Source organism: Hemitrygon akajei, chromosome 14, assembly GCF_048418815.1.
Source record: "Hemitrygon akajei chromosome 14, sHemAka1.3, whole genome shotgun sequence".
NCBI classification, from domain to species: Eukaryota; Metazoa; Chordata; class Chondrichthyes; order Myliobatiformes; family Dasyatidae; genus Hemitrygon; species Hemitrygon akajei.
In genome coordinates this window covers 23,744,612-23,758,211 of record NC_133137.1, presented here as the reverse complement: position 1 = coordinate 23,758,211, position 13,600 = coordinate 23,744,612, and the positions used below count along the sequence as shown (strand labels likewise).

At 43.7% G+C, this 13,600-nt stretch overlaps 1 protein-coding gene across 2 annotated transcripts in view; it reads right to left on the bottom strand.

Moving 5' to 3' along the window:
* LOC140738422 (rasGAP-activating-like protein 1) overlaps window positions 1-6,791 on the bottom strand; it is a 271,421-nt gene extending 264,630 nt beyond the window's left edge. For both annotated transcript variants that reach the window (XM_073065690.1, XM_073065691.1), the window contains exons 1-2: window positions 6,371-6,791; window positions 6,203-6,259 (exon numbers count right to left, since the gene is read on the bottom strand). In XM_073065690.1, the coding sequence (XP_072921791.1) occupies window positions 6,203-6,259; window positions 6,371-6,435 (122 nt within the window). In that variant the 5' untranslated portion in view covers window positions 6,436-6,791. The remainder of the gene's footprint in view (window positions 1-6,202; window positions 6,260-6,370) is intronic.
* Between the last annotated feature and the right edge of the window lie 6,809 nt (window positions 6,792-13,600).

Genomic DNA, 13,600 nt, shown 5'->3' with positions numbered 1-13,600 from the left:
AGCCTGAAGGCACGCACTCAGTGATCCAGGGACAATTCCTTCTCCTCTACCACCCAATTTCTAAATGGACATTGAACCCTTGAACACTACCTCACTACTTCTTTATTGTGGTTTTTTTACACTACTTATTTTAACAAAACTATTTAATAGACATACATATACTTACTGTGACTCAGTTTTTTTTCTCCATATTTATCATGTATTTCATTGTACAGTTAACAAATTTCATGACATATGCCAGTGATATTAAATCTGATTCTGGTATTATTTCTTCTTTTAATTTGTTCACAGGAAGTGAATGTTGGAATTTATTACCCAAACCATAATTGCTTCTGAAATGAGGAGACAATTAAGAATCAACGACACTGGTGGAACAGGAGTCATATATGGACCCCACCTGGTAAGGTTGGTAAAATCCCTTTTCTGGAGGGTATTAGTGAATCAGTTCAGTTTTTAAGATAACTCAGTTGCTCCATGGCTATTCAATTCTGAACTTAATTAGACAAATGCAAATCATGTAACTACTTTTTTTTTCTTGCTGTAAACACTTCATAAAACCCAATTCTTTCACAACGTCCTTTGTCATCCTTCCAACATTCCCTTACAGAGATCTGTATCGGATTCTGTTCGATAAATTTACTCTGTAAAAACACTCTGGCACGGCAGGGTAGTGGTTAGCGTGATGCCATTACAGAGCCAGTGACCCAGGTTCAATTCCATTGTTCTCTGTAAGGAGTCTGCACGTTCAAGGGGTTTCCTCTCAGTGCCCTGGTTTCCTCCCACATTCCAAAGACGTATGGGTTAGTAGGATAATTGGTCATATGGGTGTAATTGGGCAGCACTATTACCATAAGATATAGGAGCAGAATTAGGCCATTTGGCCTATTACGTCTGGTCCACCATTTCATCATGGCTGATCCAATTTTCCTCTCAGCCCAAAATCTCAATCCTTCTCCCCATGTCCCTTCATGCCCTGATAAATCAAGAATCTATCAACCTCTGCCTTTAATATACATAAAGATTTGGCCTCCACAATGCTGCATCTCTCAGTGATAAATCTATCATAAACGTTGCTGATCTGCAGGTGAAAATTACCTGAACCTGGATGGGCAGAAGGGAGTTTAAAGCTGGGGTGAGGACAAACACAATAGTTCTATCAATATCAATGCATCTGTGCTGAGGGACTTTTCAAATGGATTTAAGAAGATAAGAGCTAGGAGCAGGAGTGGGTCATTTGTCAGAGCTCGTTCCAATATTCATCAAAATCATGGCTGATCTTGGGAAAATATGGATCTGCTTGATCCATTCACGACTAGATTTGAATAAGTTCAACAGTTACTTATTACATCAATCTTCAGACTAAAGATCTGAAAGCTGGTTTAAAATAACACTTCCAGGTGCACAAAGTTTAAAGTAAGATTTCACAGTCTTTCAATATTTAGAAGTGTGCATTTTGGCTAGGGACTCATACGGAAGGAATACAAAATTCAACAAATTTTCCTAAGCTCGAACATTAATCTATTTTTGGGAGGTGCAGTGTATGTGGGGAGGCTTTGATGCAATCTGTAAACACAGTATCTGAATTTTAGGTTATTTGGAACTGAGAAAATGTTACAAATATTGCTTTTGCTCATGAACAGAAACTGAAGTCTAATTAAATGAAGTACCATCATAAGCTGAAGTCATCCTCTATAACAACATGTCCTTCCTATGGTGAATACTAAGAAATTTAAATAATTCACCCAAATGACCCTGTAGCATAGTTTGTTCGTTGTGTGCTGTGTCTATGACGTAGGGGATCATAGTCTTTCCATTCCCATGATCATCCCTGGCAAAGTTTTCTACAGAAGTGGTTTGCCATTGCCTTCTTCTGGGCGGTGGCTTTACAAGATGGGTGACCCCAGCCATTATCTATACTCTTCAGAAATTGTCTGCCTGGCGTCAGTGGTCACATAACCGGGACTTGTGAAATGCACCAGCTGCTCATACGACCATCCACCAGCTGCTCCTAGGATTCACGTGACCCTGAAACGGGGGGGGGGGGGGGGGTCTAGGCAGGTGCTACACCTCGCCCAAGGGTGACCTGCAGGCTAACGGAGGAAAGGAGCTTTGGTAGAGTCGTATCTCCACCCCACCACCCAAGCAACATAGTATTTAAGAGAGTTGTTCGACTAGCATTGTAATCTCAGTAGTCAGTCTCAGGACCACATCTCCTGACAAATAGTGAGGGTGGTTATTGGGAATTTATTTATTTACTAGTTGAACATGTCACTAGGGAGATGATACTGGTTAGCAATAGTCAACACTGTAAGATCTATTCAAGGCAGTAATTCTTGGTAATGAGCAGTGTTATATTTACCCACGATGGGTGCTAGTGATATGAAGTTTAAAACTACAGAAAATACTCAGTAGTCAGACAGTGTCTGAGAAGGGAGAAACATAATTATTGTTTCGGGTTTATGACCTTTCATTAGGAACCAACCCTGTTCAACAGCTACAGCACCTCTGTTTTTGTCTATATACAGTACTATGCTTAGGTTTTGGACATACATATATATATCTCTAAGGTTCCTAAGGCTTTTGCACAGTACAGTAGTAACTTTATGTAGTGCACTGTACTGCTGTCGCAAAAAAAAAACACATTTCATGACATATGTGAGGATAGGAAATGGTGAAGTGGGGGGAGGCGTTACTGGAAGTTTGAGAAATCGATGTTCATGCCATCAGGTTGGAGGCTACACAAACGGAATATAACCACTTCCTTTCCTCTTTTTACTCTTTCATGTTATCTCTTTGCCCACCCATCGTCTCCATCTGGTGCCCCTGTTTTTTCCTTCTTCCTTGGCCATCCGTCTCTTTCACCAATCAACTTCCTAGCTCTTTGCTTCATCCCTCCAATTTTCACCTACGGCCTGGTGTTCCTCTCTCCTCTCCCCCCACCTTTCAAATCTACCCCTCTGCTTCTTTTTTCTCCTGTCCTGCCAAAGGGTTTCTGCCCGAAACGTCAACTGTGCTTTCCTTTTTCCCATAGATGCTGCCTGGCCTGCTGAGTTTCTCCAGCATTTTGTGTGCGTGTTGCAAAGTGTGGTTAAACCGGTGCATTTAATTAACCATTCAGAGGCTGAGTTCCCACGTGGCAGAAAATGCTTTTAGCCCTACAGTAAATGGCAAATTCACCTCGTCAGTCTCCCAAACATTCATTCGAATGTATGGGCCCATAAACTGTGCAACGGTACTTCGGAGAGCATCTGTACATGTACACGCTATATTTAAAAATCTAATTGTTCAGAATCAGAATCAGGTTTAATACCACTGGCACATGTCGAGGAATTTGTTTATTTAGCAGCAGCAGTACAATGCAATACATGGTAACAGAGTGGAACAAAACTGTGAAATATATATATATTAAATAGTTAAATTAGTGCAAACAAAAAGGAAATAAAAAAGTAGTGAGGTAGAGTTCATGGGCTCAATTTCCATTCAGAAATCAGATGGCAGACAGGAAGAAGATGATCCTGAATCATTGAGTGCGTGCTTTCGGGTTTCTGTACCTCCTTCCTGATGGTAGCAATGAGAAGAGGGCATTTCCTGTGTGGTGGGGGTCCTTAATGATGGACGCCGTCTTTGTGAGGCATCGCTCCTTGAAGATGTCCTGGATACTATGGAGGCTGGTGCTCATGATGGAGCTGACTAAGTTTACAGCTCTTTGCAGCTTTATTTCGATCCTGTGCATTATCCCTCAATCCACAGATGTGGCGGTAGCTGAGTGTTTCCTGCAGTTCCGTGCATTATTTCTTTCCTTTTTTTTTTAAATTTCGGGATACAGCATAGTAACTGGTCTTTCTGGCCCTTCAGTTGACCAATTTCAACAGAGACCAATTAACCTTTCAACTGGTACGTCTTTGGACCGTGGGAGGAAACCGGAGCACCCGGAGGAAACCCACGCGGTCACGGAGAGAACGTACTAACTCCTTACAGACAGCGACGGGAATTGAACCCCGGTCACAGTCACTATAATAGTGTTATTGCTGACCACTACACTATCGTGCTATCACATTATTGGTCCAACATTGTCCAGTTTGCTCCCAGTACAGGCTCCTCTAGACTTCCAGGGACAAGTACATTTTGGATCAATCTAGAGCATTTGCTCTTCCAGAAGCTCTGGTCACATTTTGCCCACTTCCCAAACCTGGCAAACTTAATATCATTAGGCGCCATTTTTTAACCAATCCATTACCCATGCGTGTCCTTGGGATGCCTGTACCTCACTGAGTGAGGCTAGATTCTATAAACTGATAATTCATTCAGTTCCCTCTGAAGAGCAGGAACAAGGGTTCCACAAACAGAGAGCAACACATACAAAAAGCTGGAATTTCTCTGCAAGTCAGGCAGCGTCTGTGGAGAGGAATAAATAGTCGACGTTTCAGGCTGAGAACTTCCATCAGGACTGGGAAGGAAGGGGGAAAGAGACCAGAATAAGAAAGTGAGAGGGGGAAGGGAAGCTAGAAGGTGATAGGTGAAACCAGGGTGAAGGGGAGGGGAGGTGAGTGGGGTAGGGGGAATGAAGCAAGAAGCTGGGAGGTGATAGGTGGAAGTGGTAAAGGTCTGAAGAAGGAATCTGATAGGAGAAGACAGTGGACCGTAAAACATAATATAAATTCCACAAGCATAAAAGCTTTTGATGAGACTGCTTGGACTCGCCTGTTCAACCATTAAGAGAAAAACAGTTCTATAGTTTGTTTCTACTATTGAAGTATCAGAGAATGATTATCTTTAAAAATCAGCCAGGCAATTGTAGCTAATTTGAATGGTGGTTACACTGAGGAGCTTGCTACTATAGCGAGGTCACACGTTAGAGATAAATAAAGGTTCTGACAATTCTTCATGCAAATTGCAATATTTATAGAGTTAAAAAAATTGGTGCAAAGAATATAAAGACTGGATTTTTGGAAGGACCATGAACAGAGCAGGTGGCACTGTAGCGTAGTGGTTAGCACAACACTTAAAGCACAGGTGATCCGGGTTCAGTTCCCGCCGCTGCCTGTAAGGAGTTTGTACGTTCTCCATGTGACCGTGTGGGCTTCCTCCAGATGCTCCGATTTCCTCCCACAGTCCAAAGATGTACTGGTTGGTAGGTTCACTGGTCAGTTAAACTGTCCCGTGATTAGGCGGGGGATTAAATCTGGGGATTGCTGAGTGGCTCGGCTCGACCGGCTGGAAGGGCATATTCTGCACTGTATCTTACTAAGTAAATATTAATGCCAACTACTAGAAATCAGAACACCTTCTTGCCCAGTGCTACCTCCTACCACTGTCCCTACTGTCAGCTTTGCATTACCTTCTCATATCATCCTTTCCAACTGCCTGTCCTTGGTGCTGATTCCAACCCCCCCCATACAGCACAGGTCCACATCACAACCTTCCCACTAAATGTACACCGACACTTGCCTTGGCCCGGTGGCCGTCACCTGGTCCGCACAGAAGTCACTCAACAACAGCAGGGAACAGGAGACTTCCTTTGACAATGAACGCAGAACCCAGTCTGACTCCGTTACAACCCTGATCCAATCTGAACTGGACAGTAAACTTGTCCCATACACACACACAAAACGTGCCCTGGCTCCGGTCGTTGGTTGGTCACCACATTCCCTCACTAAAGATGGACTACACCGTGCTGCCGACGCAGAAAGGTGAAGGTATGCTTTGGACACGCTTTCAGCGCGAATTATGGGGTCATGCAAAGGCCGCCGGTGGCGGGATCGGGCGGTGGCTCTCAAACATTCGTCCACGTGTCTGCACAACCCGGGGCGGGTACTCGTGGCGCCTGGTAGTACAGGATATGGCTTCCGAGGATGCGCTCTACCGTAGATTCGGCAGCCTTTGCGGGTTCCTGCGAAGTGAATACCGCTGCAGCTGGCTAACATTCGCCGAGGGAACGGAAACTGCGGCGTCTCCGCTCACTTGCCGGCACCGAAAATAGACAACGTGGATAATTCCGGCATGACACGCCTGCGAGAAAACACAGTACACGAGACGCCCAGCCGTCTCCTGAAAGGGTCCCCTTGCAACAAGTCACTCAGATTAAGAGAAAACTTGCATAGATTTGCAATTAAAGATCGTGTACGCGTCTCGGTAATCTCCTCCCATCAGACACGCGCCTTGACGCTCCAACACGTCCACAGCAATAAAATAGGTTACTCACCTGGCCACCACCTCATTGTCCACCTTAACCAGACAGTAAGGATCACTGGTACCAGACCTGAAATAAAGGCAAACGATACACAGACGTTATAAAGACAGAACAACTTGTCCCCGGTGTTTTCTACAATGCAGGTAACAGAACCAAAGGTCTACAAGGGGAGAAACTTACACGTCCTTTGCCGGCAAATTTCTTCCTTCGATAATACGAAAATACAAGGATGTATTTTTTGCCATGCCGGCTGTTCGCGGTGAAAAGTTTCTTTTTGTTATTTATATAGCGATGTTGTAGCACTTGGCGCTTGTTGGATTCATCCTCGCAGCGGGGAATGTTGCTTTGGCAGTCGGCAGCCCGACAGGCTCCCCTCCTTCGCTCAGTTCCGCGACAATTCTGGAATCTCTCTGCTTGCTGTGCAACTGGCAAAGTCCGAGCGGTCGGTGAGCCCCGGTTCAGGTGGAGCCGAGGCTAATACCTCGAGAGGTCGACTCCTTGGATCAAGTCGCTCTCTCGCTTCTCATCAGGACCAGAAATTGGAGCCTGCGATATCAGTGGCAAAATTGTGCGCTGTGTGTAGGATTTGGCAAGGTTTGAATGAAAGCAGCCACAGGCAAGAGTTAATAGGTAAGGAAATAACGTCCTTCTCCTTTGGATTGGGGAACTCGTCTGCCTCCTGCCGGCAGCTCAGCGGAATTGCAAACTTAAAGTATGTTTTGGCGACAATTCTGTTCGTGCTTAATAACCTTTCAACAACTTGCGAGTGTGTAGTGTGATTTAAAAAAAAAACACAAGAGAGGACGGATGCTGGAATCTGGAGCAACAGACAACCTGCTGGAGGAATTCAGCGGGTCGAGCAGCAACTTTAGGGGCGGGAACTGTCTAGGTTTCAGGTCAAAAGCCCGCTTCGTGGCTCATTAAGATGAAAATAAGCCCTCGTCCTTTTGAAGGGTTTTGGCCCCAAACGTCTACTGCTTATTACTTTCCATAGATGCTGCCTGACCTGCTGAATTCCTCCAGCATTTTGTGTGCATTACACTGGATTTCCAGCATCTACAGAATCTCTTGTGTTCCCTATTCCATTGTTGGGCTTACAAGGAAATTATAGGTACACATCAATGTTATCCCAGTAAAGTAAGGCCTAAAATTGCAGTAAATTCCATTAAACTGTTACACCATCCTTACACTATGATGTCTGCCAAGAGAACTTCTGACATTTGTTGCATTTCAAAGCTTCTTTGTTGTATTATTATCTTATGTATCAGTGGAAAACAAACCTTAGATTTGCAAACTATCTATACAGATCATTTCAAAAGCATAGGTTCCTCAAAGTAATAGAAGGGTATAGCGGCAACAGAATGCGAAGTGGGGGGAGGTGTTTCACAGAGGGAAGTCAAATGAAGTAATTTCTGCTTCTGGTAATTCCCACAGATTTATTATATTTGTGTGGCACACCCTCAACTTCAATAATGATTGTTCCAAAAGTCAAAGATAAGTTTTCAATCCTTTATTAGCAAACGTACAAACTTGAAGCAATGAAATTTAAGTGTAGCTAGGCTTAGCGTAACTGAGTGATCAGTGAAAGATATGATATTGGTCTGAACCCCAGCTGCAATTTATGCTCCCAAATTCCTGCCTAATAGTATCATATTCTGCCACACCCCCCGCAATTAAATGTTTTCCCAAACTGTCTGCTCCTGTCCCTCTCCAATGCTATGGTAAAGGAGATAGAGTTGTGATCACTATCTCCAAAATGCTCTCCCACAGGGAGATCTGACACCTGACCAGGTTTATTTCCCAATACCAGATCAAGTATAGCCTCTCCTCTAGTTGGCTTATCTTCATATCGCGTCAGGAAACCTTCCTAACAAACTCCACCCTATTTAAACCCTTTGCACCAAGGAGATGATGTGTTTCGCCGTGTGTTTCAATGTTTTGAAGTATATGTGACAAAGCTAATTGTTTTTTACCCTCTGAATCCAAGCAGGGGAGTCTGATCTTTGAGATGGCCAGTGCTGTTTCCGTGACTCTGCAATTTCTTGTCGTCTTGGATAGACTTGTTGCCATATCAAACTGTATGATAGAACATAGAACATTTCAGGACTGGAACAGGCCATTCCACCCACAATGTGCTGAACCAGCTAAAAAGTAAATTTTTAAAAACCCAAAAACTAATCCCTACACAATGTCAATATCCCACCATCTTATATACCATCCCACACATATTCATGTGTCTATCTGAATATCTCTAATGTATTTGCCTCCACCACCATACCAGGCAACGTATTCCAGATACCCACCACTCTGAGTAAAAAATTACCCCATGTTCCCTTTAAACGTACCCCCTCTCACCTTCAATGCACACCCTCTGGCATTTGACATTTCTGCCCTGAGAAAAAGATACTCTCTGTCCACTGTATCCAAGCCGCTTATAATCTCATAAACCTCAATCAGATCTCCCCTCAGCCTCCTCCACTCCAAAACAAAACAACCCAAGTTTGTCCAGCCTCTCATGATAGCACATGTTCTCTAAACCGGGCAGCATTCTGGTAAACTACTTCTACACCCTTTCCAAAGCCTCAATGTCCTTCCTATGGGGTGGGGGGGGGGGGGCACCAGAAATGTACACAATACTCCAGATGTGACCTAACCAGTGTTCTACAAAGTAGCAACGTAACCGCTTGACTTTTGAACTCAATGCCTCGACTACGGTGAGAAACTACAGTTCAAGATGGCTCAAAATGAAGAGGGATCATTCGGGATGTCACTGAGAATGCGCTCTCTATCTGTAGCACATTGAAGCACAGAGTAAAAAGCAGAGGTGATGCACCTCCTTCCAGGTAGCCATCCTCCGAACCCACTGAGGACCTTCTGTCCCATGTGGGGCAGAGACTGCAAGTTCCACTCTGGCCTTATCAGCCAGAATCAGAGACCAAAGAACTGTCGAGGAAGCGGGTGACCCTCCACCCCACAGCACCATTGAAGAAAAAGAGAGGTCAACTAACAATGGTGCCTCTCCTCCAGGAGTTGTGGAATCAGTTGGTGGGAACACGTCAACATTTTGCCGGCAAGGTAAACACCTGAAGGCAAAACTATTGCTGCAGATTGGGTCAACTCCTTTCTGAGGTGGTGAGGAACACTTCTTTCTTGATTGCCGATTTTCTTTTTAATCAAAGTATTAGCAGCTGGGACATTATCCCTCAGTTCACACCTCAAACCTTCTTCCTTCCCTCAACGCCCCTATCCCACCTTTCTGACCTCACCCAACTCTGATTCCTGGAATTAACCTCAACATCTGTCACAACTATGGACTCTGCTGCGGGGTCTATGTGCCGGCGCAGGTGGGGGCAGAACGGATTCAGCAAGCTCGCTCATGAGTGTGCACGTCCCAGCTAATTACTAATTATGATGGTATTTAACTCCCTTCTTTCCACTCTAGCCTTGTTGAGATTTGACCAAAAGCACGGCAACATTTATGCTCCCTGCGTACCCTCATCCTTGCCCAGGAAAGAGGCCTTTTGTTTGGACAAATGCAGTAAAGGAGCAGTATTCATTTGGGTACTGCTTCCAGCTGTAGAGTTGGCATTTGACTTTCAGTTTGAGAGTTTTAGTTAACAGCCCTGTTGGCCTAGTGTTTATCTTTCTTTTCCTTTAAATTCTGCAATAGCGTTGAAAGTCAGTGAACTGTTGACCCATTTCAGAGTCTCTCTCTTGCTCTCTCTCCACACCTGGACCATATCCAAGTGTTTTGATACATCCACTGGATTCCTTACACAGGGCTGCATCCGGAATACTAATCCCATAACGTGGAGGTGCTCGTTGTTAATGATAAGATGCAAAATAACTGGAAAAGTTGAGCCTCTGCTTTAGAATCACGTAGAATCTGGTTTTGCCTTTGCAATTCATGGAGAGTAGTCTCGTTGAAATGGGATACATTATGATGTTATTATTTAAGTGGGAATTAGACAACCACATGAACTTTCGGGGGATGTAGACAGATGAGATTAGTGTAACTTGGCATCTTGGTCAGCACAGATACCACGGGCCGAAGGGCCAGTTCCTCTGTTATGTTTTTGTGAGTTCTAAACATTCCATGATTCAACCAGGCAATCTTGACTTCTATCCCATTTTTCGAAAAGTAACTAGATTAAAGCAATACGTTCATTATTTACCATTTCGAGCATCCACTGAACCATCAATACCTTGAAAATTAATCATCAGTAAAAAAAAAACACACACACACAAGACCTTTGCTGACCCTGACAATTTGTGTAATAGCTGAACAGATTTCACCACATTAGATAGATTGCAGGTGGCTTAGGCTTCATATTTAATGGGGAAAAATTGCATATGAGGAGATTACTATGGATGAAAAACATATTTGATCACAAGTAGTAGTGAAGTACCTGCATTAAAATGACTTTAAAATTCCAAATGCAGCACATAATAAGAGATGTGGAGAACTACAAGAGGCAGAAAATTGACCGCTGCAAGGGTGCAGAGAGTAAGAGAAGCCTCAAAGTCTCTACAGTAAGAACTTTGAACTTTCCGCTGAGGTTGTTTGGGACTACAACTAGTGGTCATGGGTTAAGGGTGAAAGGTGAAAGGTTTAAGGGAAGCAGGAGGAGAAACTTCCTCACTCAGAGGGTGGTGGGAGTGTGGAATGAGCCGCCAGCACAAGTGGTGGGTGTGAGCTTGATTCCAATATTTCAGAGAAGTTTGGATTTGGTACATGGATGGTAGAGGTATGGAGGGCTATGGTCAATGGGAGTAGGCAGCTTAAATAGTTTGGCAGGGACTAGATGGACAGAAGGGCCTGCTTTTGAGCTGTACTTTTCTATGACGTGCAGACCCCAAGACATTCCTTTATTTTCCACCTCATGAGGGACAGGAGCATAAAAATACTGGTGATGCGCTGTTCCGGGCACCATGCTTTTCACTGAGGGTAAAAATCAGGCATGTGTAGTGAATGTTTATACAAATGCCAGTTGTTCTGGCCATTTCATATCTATTGTCCATTTGTACCTGAATTCCGCTGTGTTCTGCAAAGAAGAAGTTAGATTTGGACAACAGTCATGGCACATCCTCCTCAAATGACATGAGGTGTTTGGTCCCATTTTCATAAATCTGAATTGTTTTTGGCAGAAAGGAGGCACCTGCATCCCAGGTCAAACCCTGCTCCTCAAAATCCCCTTAAAACCTTCGATGATCCTACCCAAGGTGAAGGTGAAGCTAAGCATCAGAAACGGGTTGAACGACGACAGGAGTGGAACGTTACTGAACATTGGAGGCGTTCAGCCACCAGCTGGCCAAAATTCAGAGATCATCTGGAATTTTCACAGAGAGGTCATATATATACTGTTTGGCTTGTATGGTAACTGTTTGGCATTGCAAATATCAGAGTTAGAGCTGTCTATAAAATATTCTTTATTGAGAGAAACCCTCAATGGGTGTATCTGGTACACAAGTGGTTCAAATCATACCCAATATTATGCTCAGTCCTCACAGGTACATTCTACACGGTCACCCCCTTAGAAATGTATTAAACCCATCTAAAACATAAAATTATGCAATAAATTAGCTACTTAATCAATGTATAGCTTGAAATTCAAATAACTGTCACTTAAATGTGACATTACAAATATAATTAGGATTATATTTCTTAAATACAAGATTAATCAGAATTACATTTAATCAATTTACCATCCTCATTATTACATAACTAAGGAATTTCAACACTTAAGGTCAATTCAATTCAGTATTTTATGAGCTTTTCCAGGATGCTATTATATTTATTTATTGTGGACTTCACTGTATTGCTGCCATAAAGTTAACAAATCTCATGATGTAAGTCGGTGGTATTAAATCTGATTGTGATTCTTCAACATTGTCAACTTGATTGAAGATCCTGCGAGATCTCTGTCTGAGCATCCTTAGAGTGATAAACAATGAGGTGATTTTCAAATTGTTTATTTTATTTTATTGAGACACAGTGTGGAATAGGCCCTTCCAGCCCTCAAGCCACACTGCCTAGCAATCCTTCGATTCAGTCCTAGCCTGATCACAGGAGAATTTGTAATGACCAGTTCACCTACCAACCGGTACATCTGTGGGAGGAAACCCATGGGGAGAACGTACAACCCACAGAACTGGAGCAGAAGGAATGTCTGTGAAGAAATGGAAGAAGCAGTTGTTGGAAGGTGGGATTTCTCAAAGAGTCTTAGAGTAATAAAACCCAGAAATGTGCCTTTCAGCCAACCCCACCCATCAAGTACCCACCCGTATTAATCCCGTTTACTCACACTAGGTCTATCAGTCTTAGCAATTCAAGTATTTTTGAGATACTTTTTAAATGTTGGAAATGGCTCTGCCTCCACCACTTCAACTCAAACTCAAACTCTCATCGAAGTGAAAAAAGTCTTCCTTACATCTTCTTAATCCTTATTTTAAACCTCTGATCTCTGCTGTAAATACATCTGGAAAAGTTTAAGTTCATTAATCCTATCTATGCCCCTCATAATTTTGTACATCTCTAATAGATCCCCCCCAACCTTCTCCACACCAAGAGAAACAAACCCAGCCTATCAGTGTCTCCTCACAATTGAAACACTTCATTCTAGGCAGCATCCTGGTGAATCTCTTCTGCAGTGTCCCTCGTGCAATCACATTCTGTCTATAGCAACACACACAAAATGCTGGAGGAACTCAGCAGGCCAGGCAGCATCCATGGAAAAGAGTAAACAGTCGACGTTTCGGGCTGAGACCCTCCATCAGGACTGGAAAGGAAAGGGAGGAGTCAGGATAAGTAGGTGGAGGGAAGGGAGGAAGAAGTACAAGGTGGCAGGTGATAGGTGAAACTGGGAGAGGGGGAGGGGTGAAGTGAAGAGCTGGAGAAGAAGGAATCTGATAAGAGAGGATAGAAGAGGGAAGGAGGAGGAGCACCAGATGGAGGTGATGGGCAGGTAAGGAGATGAGGTGAGAGAGGGAAATGAGAATGGGGAATGGTGAAGGTGGGGGTAGGGCATTACTGGAATTTCACGAAATTGATGTTCATGCCATCTGCTTGGAGGCTACCCAGATGAAATAGAAGGTGGCCTCCTCCATCCTGAGTGTGGCCTCCTCCATCCGGGCAATAGAAAAGGCCATGGACTGTCATGTCTGAATGGGAATGGGATGTAGAAGTGAAATGGATGGCCACCAGGAGATCCTGCTTTTGGTGCTCAGCGAAGCACTCTCCCAATCCACGGCAGGTCTCACCAATAGGAGGCCACATCCCTTCTATAGTGTGGTGACACAAAACTGCCTTCATGATGTGGCCTTGCCAACAGTTTTCTACAACTTTGCTACAGTTATATTCTATACACTGGCTAATTAATAATTGCTAATATCTTCTATGCCTTAACCGCT